At 39.6% G+C, this 16008-nt stretch overlaps 2 protein-coding genes across 5 annotated transcripts in view; one reads left to right on the forward strand and one right to left on the reverse strand.

Annotated features, from left to right (window-relative positions):
- ctnnd2b (catenin (cadherin-associated protein), delta 2b) overlaps nucleotides 1-3560 on the forward strand; it is a 79474-nt gene extending 75914 nt beyond the window's left edge. For all 4 annotated transcript variants that reach the window (XM_046851563.1, XM_046851562.1, XM_046851564.1 and 1 more), the window contains 2 exons: nucleotides 48-124; nucleotides 1040-3560. In XM_046851563.1, the coding sequence (XP_046707519.1) occupies nucleotides 48-124; nucleotides 1040-1285 (323 nt within the window). In that variant the 3' untranslated portion in view covers nucleotides 1286-3560. The remainder of the gene's footprint in view (nucleotides 1-47; nucleotides 125-1039) is intronic.
- A 1319-nt stretch (nucleotides 3561-4879) lies between these two features.
- ankrd33bb (ankyrin repeat domain 33Bb) lies at nucleotides 4880-15667 on the reverse strand. The gene is made up of 4 exons (XM_046850866.1): nucleotides 14980-15667; nucleotides 7356-7485; nucleotides 7057-7197; nucleotides 4880-6111 (listed from the first exon to the last, which is right to left on the reverse strand). The coding sequence occupies exons 1-4, from the start codon at nucleotides 15367-15369 to the stop codon at nucleotides 5303-5305; spliced, it is 1470 nt and encodes a 489-aa protein (XP_046706822.1). The 5' UTR covers nucleotides 15370-15667; the 3' UTR covers nucleotides 4880-5302.
- Nucleotides 15668-16008: the final 341 nt, after the last annotated feature.

Genomic DNA, 16008 nt, shown 5'->3' on the forward strand with positions numbered 1-16008 from the left:
ATATACACTTTTAATACATTCACGAACCCGTCCTCGTATGTTTGCAGCTCAAATTTCCAGCGGGACTGCCACGCTGTTCCGGGGTGCTTACGTGTCTCCCAGTGACGACCTCAAACATAACCAGGTAAGCAGTTTTTACCAGCTGGAAATACACTCACCACCTCACTATTGCAGATCTGAATGTGCAAAATGGTCTGAAGATAATACAAAATATACAAATGTTCAGCAAATGTACTGAAATAGCAAATAAAAAATGCAATTCTAACTGAATTTTTTTCAACTAAAGCATTAAAAAGCAGCTTTAATGTTTTGAGATTATGTCAGGGACAAAAAAAAAAAGTCGTTGAAAACATTTTGTAGTGTTACTGTACAACCTGTAAGTAAAATGGACATAATTGTTATTTTTAGTGAGTCTGCACAAAATAGCCCATAATTCTGATGTGGGAAATTTCCAATATAATTTGCTAAAAAAAATTCACAAAAGAATTTACATATTTAGATTGAGAAATTATAAAATATACCAGGTTGCATATGCAAAATACTTTTCAGCCTCATTGTTGCGAAACTGATAAATGCAATCTGTTGCAACCAGCTGGCATTAGACATCACAAAATCCTGGAATGGAGACCACCTGTGTGCAGTTAAAGTGTCAAGTCACCCCAATATAAATACACCTGTTTCTGGGAGGCGCTAGATTATTTTAGAGGACATACCTAAACAAAGAGCATCATAAACACTAGGGATCTACTGAAACAAAGATATGGAAAAGTATCAAAGTTTAGTTTTAAAAACCCCTCGATGAGAATCCCTGATGCTGTATCATACAAACTACCACACTGGTTGGGATTGAGGATAAAATGATGGATGCAAATGCTATCAAATTACCATATGCAAATTACAAAACTGTGTATTGTTTTTTTTGGGGTTTTTTTTTTTTGGGGGCTTGTTAAACACACACATCCAAATTCCTGCCCAGTCCTCAGTCTAGGCAAATAAAGTAAATGCTCATGTTATTCCTTTTCGTCCAAATGCTCATCAGGTGTCTGCTCAAGGTAATCCATCAGAGGCCTACCCTCCATTCCAGACTCCTCCAGGAGCAAACTTTGAGGAGAATTATTACGAGGACCAAGCGCACCAACGCCCCCCTCCCACCGCAGACGGAACCCTGCACCTCGGCCTCAAGTCCACTGGCAACTACGTGGACTTCTACTCAGCGTCTCGGCCCTACAGCGAACTCAACTACGAGACGAGTCACTATCCCGCCTCGCCCGACTCCTGGGTCTAGAAGCAGCAGGCAGGGCCGAGGGTTCGTAGGCACGAAGACATGCAGACAGAAACCAGCCCGCATGTGCATGAACACTATCGGACACAAACTCACACACCGACACACACTTTCAGTTTGAATAGAAGGCACCTACTGAGCTCTTGATTCACAGTGAAGACACTCACAGAGAAAAGAAACTGATGATGAATGCAAGAGGAACGTCTTAGTAAAAAAGAACATTTGACTTTGCAAGGACGGTCCACGAGGCAGAAATGCGGGGAAGCAGCGAGGGAAAACCTTAACTGTGGTATAGAACTGTGGGATGAGGGGACATGAAGCACAAGAACATGTCACACTTCAACACAAGCTGAGGAAATACGTAGATCTGACACATTATTAGGACATCTCTTTTGCGTTTGACCTGCTTTTTATGGAGTGCTTTCTTCACAAGGAGATTTTTATCTTTTTTGTTCATTCTCTTTATTTTGTATCTCCTCTTTTTAACTTCTAGTGTAAAGTATTTGTTGTATATTGCAGATGTAGATACAAGTTACATTGTGTATATTACAGAAGAGAAAAAAAAAACACTGATGTGTCCTCCCCCGTGGCTCATTATATAATTTTTTTTTGGGTATATCCGGAAAACAGACAAAAGGATACTCGTACATCGTCTTCTATCAGTAAGGTTGTTTTCGGCACCACAAAACAGTAGGCTTCGATTTTAAACGTGTGGTGTTGAGAACAACTAAGGTGATATCAAAGAGCATCATTCCATACACAGGGTGCTACACTGCCTGGCAAGAGTTTACCAATCGACATACTACGTCTTTATTTAGCTTTTTGGGTTTTGTTAATGACCATTCAGTAACCGGTTGCATTTAAACTCTGTCGTTCCACTATGCTTCCAGTGATCTGTGCTGTTTTTTTTGTAAAAATGTGCCAAATGCGGTCGTCCCTGAACCAGCGGATCACCACTGCGCCGACACTGACGTTTATGTTCAATCCCATCATCGCCGATTCTAAAGATATTCTTTTGTTATTCCATTTATTTTTATTTCTTACATAAAAACTGCAAAAAGGCCCGGATAACGATCGGAGGGACTCGGCCTTTCAGTGCTGGCATCCCTTTCGAAGATGTATCATTCATTTATGCTGTGTTGTAAAATAGATGACTGAGAAAAGCAGCTTTTTTTTTTTTCTTTTCACAGGAACCAGTGGTTTTTAAGTTCATCGTAGGCTAATCTGTCAATAGATTATGAATATATATTATATGAATACAAATCTCTCTCTCTCTCTCTCTCTCTCTCTCTATATATATATATATATATAAATATATATATATACTTTTATGTGCCGATGTGGATGTCACCTAATGCAGCAACTTTGCAAAGGAAAAGAAAAAGAAAAAAATACATGTAGGATTTTGTTCACGTTACTTCTGGTCTTAAATTTCCTCCAGGCTGTTGCCCTTCTGTTGTCATGTTGTTGCTGTGTGTGGAAGGTGAGACCAGGGCTCCAGACACCCAGAGCAATGATACAGCCAGGTTTCTAACATGGAAACGGTGCTAAATCACCCCACACACACACACACACACACACGTCATTTTTAGCATCCAGTATAATGTGTTTGCTATTTGATGTCACTCTCTTACAGAAAATGTAAGCTGCTTTCAAACGTGTTTCATCTCCAGAGTAAAACTGTGGCGCACTTTGTGACTGCGAATTCATGTTTCTAAAAAACCAAAAAAATGCAACATTGCAAAAAACTTGCCGCTAGTCTAGACATGCGGGTAGAAAGAGTTGTTTTCAGTCACAGTTGCCCCTTCTCTTTTTTATCTCAGGACATCTCAAATTGGTTTTGTAGTGGCTCCTGGGAAAGATCCCTCTGTCAGAAAGCAGGCCAGACAGAAAGACATGGAGTGCAGCAGTCATGGCCTCAGATCAAGCTCTTATTAAACCTGAAGTAGTCGAGGACGAGTTCTGAAGTGTGGTGGTACGCCCTGGTCTTCCCTCCATATCATTTTGATCTTAGAGGTAACTGTCAGAGGCAAGGAACCAAATGATAATCTCTTGAATTTGTCTCACATATCTTTCAGCACTATCAGTAGTAAACATCGGGGAGGAAAAAAAAAAAAACATGCACAAAATATTTGTGGAGAAAAAAATTAAGTAGACATGTCTGAAGAAGGAAATGTAAGTACATTTTTCTGTTGCTAGACAAAGTGTTTGAGAGAAATGTGAACCTTTTTATTGCCAGATTGCAACTGCTATAAGATATAAACTGACTATCAAATCATTTTTGTGTGAATCATTATTACTAAAACAGTTCTTGGTGAGATTCGTCCCAAAATGGACCTCTGGCACCTGTATTATACTGTGTTTGTAGTATTCGAAGTATTCTTTTGAGTGGAACATTTTGGAAATGGTTGTACAGTCCACTTTAGGTAGAGTTTTCTATTGGGAAATAAAGTGCCAGTGGAGCTAGCAATAGATTTCCAATAAGGCTTTTATCATATGGCCAATAGTTTGTGGACATCTGACCTTTATACTCGTATGTGATGCTTTACAGGAAAAAGCAATTTATAGTTAATCTCTTTACTGCACCCTAATGAACTCGAACCTGTTTCTGCATGACACAAAGCATTAGTCATTTTCACTCTTTCCAAAAGTACATTGTGCAGACAAATGAAATTGTTCTGTATTTCATGCTATTGTTTACTTATCCTTAACTATAGCACGTAAAGTTCTGGCCAGTAGTAAGCATCGGTGTTAATGGTGTGATGTACACAGCCTGAATTAGGGTACAATACGCGACAATACGCTGATGAGGTACATTAGGAATTATGCTTGATTATTGCCCTTTCTAATTGCCTAGATATTCATCTTTGTTGTTTAATTTCAGTGTGATAAGAACATACCAGAGAATATGAATTTAGATATAATTATAGGGCCACCCACCAGGAGAATGTAGATGAGAATATTTCTGGGTTAAATGCTTCCAGGCTTTGTAGCATCTCTAGGTACATTAGCACCCCCTGCTGGAGCCACTATACACCACATACTTTGCTATAGGTGGAAGTGCAAGCCTGTACAAATAAAAAATTTGCATAGCCAAATACAAATATTTATTTAATTGGTAGAATAGCATAGCATAGCCTTTATTTGTCACATATACATTAGAGCACAGTGAAATTTGTTCTTTGTATATCCCAGCTTGCTTGGAAACTGGGGTCAGAGCGCAGGGTCAGCCATGATACGGTGCCCCTGGAGAACAGAGGGTTAAGGGCCTTGCTCAAGGGCCCAAGAGTGGCATTTCTGCGATACCGGGGCTTGAACCCCCGATCAGTAACCCAGCACCTTAACCACTGAGCTACCACTACCCAATTGCAATGCCCCAGTCAAATTTGCACTATATGGACAAAAGTACTGGGACACATGACTTTTCCAGCCATATGTGGTTCTTCCATAAAAAAGTTTAGCACAAAATTGGAGGCACACAATTGTGTTAGCATTATATTTTCCCTTCATTGAATGACGAGACCCAAACCTGTTTCCTTTTTCTTGCAATTAATCTCTGACCTCAACCCTACTGAACACTAAATTTGAAAGCTGACTGCAGCCCAGAGCTCCTCAACCTACATCAATACCTGACTTTACTAACAAATCTCTACAAGCACACTCCAAAATACAGTGAAACATCTTCCCAGAAGAGTGGAGGTTATTATACCAGCAAGTGAGGACCAAATGTGGATTGAAGTGTTAAAAAAGCTCATGTGAATCTGATGGTCAGGTGTCCACAAACCATGAGAGAAGTTATTTACAATGAGAGCGCAAAAAAATTCATCTGCATTGGTTTCAAATATATATATTCCTCTGTAATGTGTCTGTTCTGTTAGAAAAATATAAGCTGAATCTTCAATTATATAGGAATCATCAGCTTATCTTTGGTAAAAGACGAGAGTTTCCCCTTGCTATTATGCGTGAACAGATTAGAGAATCACAGTGGAAGATGAATCACATGAAATTTTCGGCTCTGCCTCATCTCTTCTTCACAGTAGGAAGTCTGAGCTTGTCATTTTGCTTTTCCTGCTCTTTCTCCTTTTTCAATAGCTTGTACTTCCACTTGGGCACCTGCAGGTGCTGTGAATTCTTGCTCCTGCACCGGTTCCTCTCAGGTATGTAGGTTGGTGGTGGAGCCTTGCACATGCGTACCCTGGGCACCACAAGACCTGGGCACACGCTTCTCCTGCGTATCATGTGCAGTGGCAGCAGGCTGCTCCTCCACAGTGTCATGCTGGACGCCAGTACCACATCTGGCAGCGTTGGCACTTGCCGGCAGGCACCCTTCTCCCTTTCCTTGACAACCAGTGGCACGCGACCATTTTGGAAGAGACACTTATATTTTTCTATTCCCTTAAGATCCTCCCTTCGCTTGTCATTGTCCTGGAGCATATCAGGAACAGCTGGTCGATGTTTGCCTACACATGGGGGGCTGCCTGGGCATACTGTACTGCAGGCAGTGGCCACAAGCGGACTTGCCAGCGCTGTGGTCAGACGCACCATGTAGTCTAACGCACCCTCCTCCAGAGGCTCCATCCTCATCCTGAAGTTGAAGCTGCCGCACATGCGCTCCGACACCTCCCTCCAGCATGGTTGGGGCTCCTTGGCCTGGCACACCAGTTGAGACAACTTGGGCCACTCCATACAGAATGAGTCGCAGAACTGCTCGGCACATGGCCGGTCCATGAGCCTCTGCATCATCCGCGCTGTCTCATAGCGACCTGTGAAAAGTGCCCATTCAAGCGGCATCAGCTTACGCCCATAGTCCCTCACCTCAATATCCGCACCTGCAGGGGAAAGCCAGGGAGTCGGAGAAAACAAGATGCCAAAGCAATAATCACTTCTTAGGAAATGTTAGTGACAAGGAACAAAGAACTAGACATTGAAGACTGAATAGGTAGAAAATCTTGCACTATATGCACAAAAGCACTGGGACACCTGACCTTTTCCTTCTCCAAACTGTTACCATGAAGCTGGAGGCACACAATTATATAGGATGTCTTTGGGTGCGGTTTAATAAAATGTTGCGTTCACTCAAACCCAAACCAGTTCCAGTATGACGATGCCCCTGTGCACAAAGCAAACTTCATGAAGATATGGTTTACATGGTTTTGATAGGAAGATCTTGAGTGGCCTGCTATAGAGCTCTGATCTCAACCCTGCTGAACATCTATGGGATAAATATGAACACTGACTGCACCCCAGGCCTCCTCACCTCACCTACATCAGTACCTGATTTTTCTAACACCCTTGTGGCTGAATCTAGTGCAACATCTTTCCAGAAGAGTGAAGGAAATTATTAGAGCAAATTGGGACTAAATATGGAAAGCGATGCTCAAAAAGCACATACCATACTTATGACCAGGTGTCCGCAAACTTTTGGCAATACAGTGTAGTTAAATCTTGAAAAGGATTCTTAGATTTTTGCCTTGTGGTTGTTTAATGGATCGTACAACAAAGGGTTTGCTTTATAAAAGGGTACCAAGTAAAACCACCTTTTTAGGAAGCAAAAGACCATTTTAAATCAGTAAAGGTGTAATTGTAGGTGCATTGTAGTTGTTTTAATTGTTTATACAATGTGGTGACATGGAATTGAATACAGAAAAATGATTTTCATAGCATTAACAACATCTGAACTGGAAACCAATGACAATGCTAAATAATTGTGTAAAAAAAAAATAATAATTTAAATAATGTTAAAGTGACCACATGAGAAGAGTGACATACAATACCTGACATCATAAGGGCACGGACACAGTGGGCGCGGCCCTGCATGGCCGCTTTCATGATGGCCGTGAAGCCGTGACAGTTTCTGAGTTCAATGTCCACCCCAGCATAGTAGTTCAGCAAAAAGTTGGTAATCATAATGTGACCTAAATTTACAAAAATGTAGACAAAATATTAAAATAAGACTATAATAATACTTTATTCCTGGTCATAGTGGGTCTGCCCACGTAATTCAGCAAGAGCAAAAAAAAAAAAATTCTACCAAATATGTGTTTTATTTGCATCCATTGATAAAAAGTTGTACCTGCTTGTGCAGCTGTCATTAAAGCAGTGTTGCCCTCGCTGTCTTGCCAGTTTACATTTATGTATGGACACTGTGAGAGGGCGATGACGACGTCCACGTAGCCCTGATAACACGCCACAATCAGACCAGTCTGGGAATCAGAAGCAAAGCACTGAGATAGCCATGACATTCAGGATTTTTTATAAAGTCCACAATTTAAAAATCCAAATTTTAAGCATTAAAAGCATTAAATTCACCGTTTTGGGTTTTAAATAATTTCAAACAGGTTTTTATTTCTTGATGTCCAAGTAACTCTACCTCTGATTCTCATAAAATTGCTCCTGTAGCACTTTAGAAGGTTTGTTTGTTTCTATGGTGTAGTGTGATTTTCTTTCGCTAGTCCAAATATAATTCACTGAATTAAGACTACAAATAACACCAACATGCAGCAGCCAATCAGCTTTCTGTTATTGGCGCGAATCTCTCAAATTGTACCCCAGAAGTCAAATGGATTTTTTTTTTTTCAGCTACGGGAAAAGCAACTTTAGCGATACTTTACTTGGCTTGGTTAAGGCCATTTGCTAACAACATATTTATGTGTGTTTTTGAGGTCTTAAAAAGTCTACAGTGTTTTGAAAAGAACCTCAGAAAATGGAGTAAAAATGAAGTGTTAAGTCAGTAGAAGCTCACATTTTATTCCATGAATAAATGGCATGCAGGTATGTATGGTATTCATGGTTACTCAGCTGATTAATCAATAGCTTTCAAGCTATAATATACAGTATATGTTTTATCCAGAGGACTTGAAGTTAAACCATCTCTCCAGTGCGAGGCGAGTAGGCATGAAGTGCAAGAATTACAATAGGTGAGACTCAGAGGTGGGAAGTAACGAAGTACAAATACTTTGTTACTGTCAGTGTCAGTGATGAAACATGAGTCAGGGAGTCAGTGATGTAAACATGACTGAGAACAGACACATTCCTGATCATCATCATCTTTTCTCTGCTCGTGTTCTATATGTGGATCTTCAGCCTGGACACATTTATTAGGTAACAACAATCTTAATTAGTTTTGTATTTATATATATATATATATATATATATATATATATATATATATATATATATATATATATATAATATATTTGGCTGTCAAAATTAAAATTATTTTAAACAGCACGAAATTTTTTCCTTTCTTTTCTCAGATATAAAATAAATAAATTAACTCCAGATAAAAATATTTTTAATCAGTAAACTTTTGTTTTATTTCTGAGTCTCAAATCAAACACCAAAATCCGCCATGATTCTCACAATTTACCCCCTGGGTGGCGTTTTGTGGGTTTTTCCCTCATAATAGCGACACAAACTTAAATTACTGTCTTTATTGATCGTACAGATAAAAACAATACATCATTTAAATCTGTAAAATGTCTATCATTTTATTTATATATATATATATATATATATATATATATATATATATATATATATATATATATATATATATATATATATATAAGCTTCCTGACTTGACTTGAAGAGGTGCATTTTCTCCGGTATCACCTCATTAACTGTCCGTGTGGAAACAGCAAAGGCTCTAAATGATGTCCACACGTCTCTGCACTGATATAGCCTTTATATTTAATCACATGCTGTAAATATGATACATGTTAAACACTTCCAAGCTGCCAGTTTTGGGCACCTGAGCAAGCCCTTAACTCACTTCTGCTCATTTAGTAAATGAGATCATTAAGAGTCGCCGATAAACACTTCCAACAGGAAGTGGCTATATCTCGCTATCTTTGTCTCTCTATTTTCTCTATCTAATTGTCTCTGTGTCTTTTTAGTAAATGTCTCTGTCTCACTGTATATGTCTCTCTTGCTGTCTCTCTATTTGTTTCTCACTCTTTGTAAAGCTGTGTCTGTGTCTGTGTCTCTTTGTCTCTGTCTTTCCTGCTTATTTACATGTCTAACAAAGTTTTGAGTTTTGAAGTAATGCCATTAGTGATCTATGATGAAAGACTTCCCTGGTTCGATTCTTACCTCTAGTTTCATATTGAACATTATAAGAAGTTTTTAAAAACAGAACAATGAAAGATCATTAAAATTGGTTGCTGGCAAATCATGGTATATCAGTGGTGCAGGTGTTGGAGATGTGGTTCTTGTACCTGAGTCACTTCTCATAGACTTCGAGTTACTGAGAGAATGTACAGGAAGAAGAAGTTTTGACCCTCTACCATCATGATCTAAGAGAAAATACTGGTCTCCTAACTATAGAAAAGCCAAGAGTCCAATAAGCAAAGGCTTGTTTGCCTCTCCTGTGTTGGTGTAATGGTCAGTGAAGTGGTCGCTGCTATCTGCCTCACCCGGTTCGATTCCTACCCCTTAACTTTCCTTTAAATTGTTTAAAAAGTTTTTAAAAAGAACCAAAAAAGGTCCTAAAAATCAGGTTCTTGCAGGAGATCCTGTGGCTCGATTGGAAGAGCTTTACTTCTGCCTTGAGAGGTTGCCGGTTCAAACCCTGGCCAGGGCTCAAAGTTAAGAGTGTGGAAGGTGTCAGGAATGGCTGCGTGGAAGGGTGGATGTGGATTCGGATTCGGAGGGTGTATCCTAAAGCAGGGGGGCAATATCCGGGCATCTGCCCCCCCAATGTCTGAGAAGCTGAAAACAGGGGGTTATGAAGCAAAAACGTCAAAAAAAGTATCGACTTAGTTTTGCATATATAGGGAAAAATTCTGCCAAAAACCTATCACCCTCACTTTTTCTAAGGCTGTGAAGCAACAGGTCTTCACAACCTTTGTTCACAATCAACCACTCCATTGCTCACCACACAGTGCTTACCCAGTGTGGGGACAAGCCAGATTTGAACCAGCAACCTCTGAGCTCAGAGGCAAGGCTTTTATCACAAAGCCATCAAGTCCCACAACAAACCTTCTTTTTGGGGTTTATCCTTCGTTTCATGCTTCAAAACAAGAAATTCAGACCAGACAGAAACACAGAGAGCAGGATTCGAACCCTGAACCCCACCAACAGCGAAATACCAGTCTTAACCCACTGAACCATCGGGAAGGACCGGATACGATAATTGTTTAGAGCAGGTCTATTTTTTCTTTCAAACCATCAACACAAGAATATAATGCTAAAGACAGACATAGGAAGCAAACCCATATCATATGAAGATGTAGGAATCAGGAATTTAACCTACCTCATGACTAGCAGACAGAAAGCCAGGTTTGAACCCTGACCACCAACATTAGCAAAGTACCAGCCTTAACCCACTAAGCCATCAGAAAAAAAACAGGATGGGAAGCTTGATTAGAGCAGGTCTATCATTTTTTTAAAACCATCAACACAAGAATTTAACGCTAAAGAAAGATGTAGGAAGCGAGTACAGATGTAAGTAGCACAAGTTGAACCTACATTGTAACAAGCAGGAAGAAAGCAGGATTCGAACCATGATCCCCACCACCAGCGAGATACCAACGTTAACCCATTGACCCATTGGTGAGGACAGGTTAGGAAGCTTGTTTAGAGCAGGTCTATCTTTCTTTGTAACCTATTAAAAACAAAAATATATCGCTAAAGAAAGATGTAGGAAGTGAATCCTGATCATGACTGGCAGACAGAAAGCAGGATTTGAACCCTGAACCCCACCAAAAGCAAGAAACCTGATTTAACCCACTGAACCATCAGGGAAGACAGGCAAGGTTGTTTAGAGCAGGTCTATCTACCCTTAAACCATTAACACAAGAATATAAAGCTAAAGAAAGATTTAGGAAGCAGAAACATAACCTACATTGCAACTAGCAGGCAGAAAGCAGGATTCAAACCCAGATCTTCACCATCAACAAGGCACCAGCCTTAATCCACTCAACCATGGAAGAGATCAGACTGGGAAGCATGTTTATATGAGGCACAAGCCTTAAACTAATGAGCGACCACTGCTGAAAAGCATGTGTGCTTTTTGGATGGTTCATACTTTGTTTCATGCCAGCGCAGTAAGAAAGAAGGCATGTAGGACCGGCTTTGAAACCTTATCACCAGCGTGGACCATATTAAGGACCATGTTCAGGCACAAGCCTTAACCCACTGAGCTACCACAGAAGTGCTTATTTTGGTGGAGTTATCTTTCATTAAAGACCAGGAAATCAATTAATCCAACACAGAAAGGACAGAATTGAAAGGGGACAAGGTCCAGAAATTTTATTTACCAACACAGCAACCAGGAATCAAACTCTCAAACTCATCCTTGTGGGGATACTGACATTAACCTACTAGACTATCACATCCATCTATCCATCTATCTATCTATCCATCTATCTATCTATCTATCTATCTATCTATCTATCTATCTATCTATCTATCTATCTATCTATCTATCTATCTATCTATCTATGAGGTGAGGTCCAGTTAACAGCTAAAACAGGTAGAAGTAATAACTACTTTTTACTTAAGTACATGTCAGAGCCAAGACTTACTTTTTACTTTCACTTAAGTAAAAAAGTTTAATCAGTACTTCAACTTTTACCCGAGTGTTTTAAAACATGAGTATCTGTACTTCTACTTAAGTAAAGGATGTGTGTACTTTTGCCACCTCTGGTGAGACTACATTTCTCCATGTCCCTGTTATTTTTACATCGGAACGATATGCAGTGAGATTTGTATCCGGACTATTGATTCATAACCCATTACATTATATCTAAAATAAAATTATTTGTAACATTTCACTTTTCCTGTAGGATATTTGAGGTTATATCAAGCAAAACCCAACAATGGGATTTTACATATATTTTCATAATAGCTTTAGGCAAGCATTATTTAAATTTGGAATGGCAGAAGACGTATAAAAAAAATTATTATTAATGAAATACAGCTACAGTTCATCAGACAGCAAAAGACCCAAAGGGAAACATTTTAGGGAATAAAATGGCATATTAATCTAATAGAACTGTACAAAGCTATTAAAACGTATAAAAACAGCATTTTAAAACTCTATTAGGTGTCGAACATTTCTGACAGTAGGGTTTTTTTATGATGGTTCTTGCAGGATTAATAACAGAGTAGCATTTAAGCATGAATAAAGAGTGGTGCCTAACACTTTACGGGTGTTACGGGCCAGTTTGAGCGACCCTGGGAAGGGAAATTTCAGACTGATTTATATAAATGGTATTTTGGCAGACACTATGAAACCAGGGTCATTTATAATCATCTCATTCATACACGAGCTTTGTGGTGGTCCGGGGATTCGAACTCACAACCTTGAGGTGATGAGGTTAAGTGTGCTGCTATGTCTTTGTGATGACTCACAAAGCTCGGTGATTTTGAATTGCAATCACAATAGAAGGTAACTACATGAGATCTTTGTGGAGAACAACAGTTTTGATGCCTGTACGAGGTAGTAAACTGTGAGGGTGATTCATTTACTAGCAGCGTGGATTTTCACTGCAGGACTGTCGAGAAACACAAAGCGGTAGGTCACGGAGTGAAGCTCCATTCTGCGCAGACAAAGAAACCCGTTGATGAAAATGTTAGTTTCCTTGGTAAAAAAAGCAAAGTCCTTACAAGTGCTTATGAATCCAATGTGACAGATTTGTTTTCTAGGTGCTACATAGAGGTGGGTAAATCTGTTCCTGGTAAAGGCATCTCTATGATGTATATTATATGCATGCAGCTGAGATGTAAGGAACTTAGTCATGGATATAATGTGAAGGTATGTGATCCCAAAACAAGGTCTGTCAGATTTCCTGTCTGTTCTGCCATGTAATCTGAATTCAGAACAATAAGCTGCTGCTGACTGCAAATGCCTTCTAGTTAAAGCTAAGATTTAAGGTAGGAGGATTAAGGTCACTTGATGCTATTATTAAACACACCCCATTCCTGGAATGGTTGTGTCAGTTATGTCTCTGTACTAAGGGTGTAATTCAGTACCACTCTCTGTATGTGTGTTTGTTTAGTGCTCCAAATATCCATATTCGTACCGGGAGTGGGTGTGGCCTAAACCGGAAATGCCCTTGGAAAACACTAGGGACATAAACCCAGAGATAGAAATGCTGACACAGTTCCTCGTTCTCAATGCATTACTCAAGTTGGAAATGTACACTATATGCACATACAAAGGTAGTGGGACCGCTGACTTTTCCAGCCATATGGGGTTCTTTCCCAAACTGTTACAAATGTCTTTGGATGTAGTAGCATTACAATTCCCCTTTAACCTGTTGGCAATTCCAGGGTGGACAAAGCCAGCTCCATGAAGATATGCTTTAGATGGTTTGGAGTGGAAGATCTTGAGTGTCCTGCTATAGAGCTCTGACCGCATTCCTTTTGAAAACCTTTGAGATGAACTGGAACACTGACTGCACCCCAGGCCTCCTCACTCTACATCAATACCTGACTTTACTAACACCCTTCTGGCTGAATGAGCACAAATCTCCACAAACACACTCCAAAATCTAGTGGAACATCTTCCCAGGAGGTTATTATGAAAGCAAATAGGGATGAAATGTGGAATCAGATGTTTGAAAAGAATCTGATTGTCATGATGCAACATGTTGACCTCTAGTTGATTTTGCAAATTATGAACTCATAACCGTATATAATCTGCCACTACCCTGAGTAGGCAGTTATTAAGGACTACCACACATTCATGTCACATGGCCTCACATTTTTTGTTTGGCAATCTTCTGACTTTATATATATATCTCATACTGTCTCATACTGTGTTTTTAGTTGAATCCTTTCATCTAGGATTTCATATTTCCATCCCTAATATCATTGTTGCGTTTTCCAGAACAATCTTACGCAAATGACTTGAAGTTAACGCAGGTTATTGTGCAGAGCAGCTGAAAAGGATAGAAGCAGCATTCTGCATTCTCAAAAGAGCATTCCCCAGAATGCTAGACCTTTTTGATATGATAATAACCTTTGCATAAACATGATGCTGTTATCCACACCTATCATCTCTAACGTCATAATCATAGGCTCCTCAGTGCTTCGGTGGAACAGCAGGACTATTCCCAGTTCAAAACACCATTCTTCAGTCTCTGTCGACGCTCACTGTGTCGTAAACAGCTCCTGGAATATTATGCAGTTAATTATTGTGAGATTGTCTTTTTTTTTTTTAATAAGCAGCCATGTAGTCAAGCGTGTATAATTACACATTACTTGGGAGGAATCTTTATGAGTACTCTGGTGCCATCCGTGTTCAAGATCAAACCATTTAGACAAAAAAAAAAAAAACAATGTACATAATAAATGTAATAGATTTTTTTTTAAATAAGCAGGTTAACCTTGGTGATGCCCCAGAGAAGTACTCGAGTTTAGCAGCTTAATCTCTTGATTCCTTCGCTGTTGTAGCCTTCAGCAAGGGCACTAATAATCAAGTAACAGAGGAAAAATCTAAATATCCCCAGTTTGGTGTAGGTCTTTGAGACTCACAGGCTTGGGTCAAAGTGTGCAATTTGGTGTAAGATAAGAAATTGGTTTATTTAAACATGAATAGAAAAAGAGAAAAGTTTCTTTTCAGGGGATGCTGGATTATGAAATTAAATATGTGCTGTGTGGGTGTGCCAAAAATCCCATCCCAAGGACCTCAAGTTCATTTGTATTGGCAGAGCAGGTAGGCTAATCATACTTCCTATAAAACTTACCCTGTTGTTTTTATCCACTTCTCGAACTTCCTCTTTACTGACTCCTTGCCTGATCATAATTTTGACAATGATGGCATTATTACTGCAGCATGCCATAAAAAAACTGAGATGCTCTGGACCCTCAGGGGTTGGGGATCTCTGAGAGACAACCAAATTATCAGGTGGATAGAAGGAATCGTCCGAAGCGATGCTTTTGGCATCAGGTAACTGAAAGAAGTCCAATTCCTCAAATTCCTGATAGATATCGTCATCGTCATCATCATCGTCGTCGACCAGGTACAAATTGTCATCGTAGTCTGGATAACAGGAGTCCTCGTTTTCCTCTGCATCCCTGCTGCCGCTGCTGTGTGCAAAGGTTTCCATGACAATGCGGGAGGATCCCCCTGCCATTTTGATCTTGTCCCAAAATTAGGCCTTATCAGCACCATTTAATCAGCGGCTTCAGCGGATGCAGCTGAAGCAGGAACAATTGAATAAATAGAAAGCTGTGAACTACTTTGGAAATGACGAACATTTATGTTCTAGCAAAAGTACATTTAACAATGCTCTGTGCTATAGTTCATAACCATTACTTCATGTCTAGTGTGTATAAAACCAGTTTTTTTCAATACTGATTTTCTCTTTTTGATGCTGTCTGACAAGCTTCACTCCTGATATATGAATTATCCAAAAGATGTCATCAGGTGAATTCCATCGAGGAAGAAAAAAAAACTGGTAGGAGATACTACAGTCCAGGAAGAAGCCTCTTAATCAGATTAGCTCGTCCCGGTGGAGACAGTAAGACAGTAATCCAGTAATCTGACTGCTGTAACAATTGCAGCACTTTGTGCTCCGCTGCTCATGTAACAAATAACCACAAAATCACATATTTATAAGGTTGTCCATAAAAGCATACTTCAAGGGGAATCAGGCCATTTCCCCCCACAGAGCTGTACAGTCACTGTTTATTACGTCATCATGTTCACTGGAACACTGTTGACTATAAGATGTGATGAATGTACTGGAGATTATGTAATAGAGTGACCTCAC

This window comes from Silurus meridionalis, chromosome 6 (assembly GCF_014805685.1).
Source record: "Silurus meridionalis isolate SWU-2019-XX chromosome 6, ASM1480568v1, whole genome shotgun sequence".
Lineage (NCBI taxonomy): Eukaryota > Metazoa > Chordata > Actinopteri > Siluriformes > Siluridae > Silurus > Silurus meridionalis.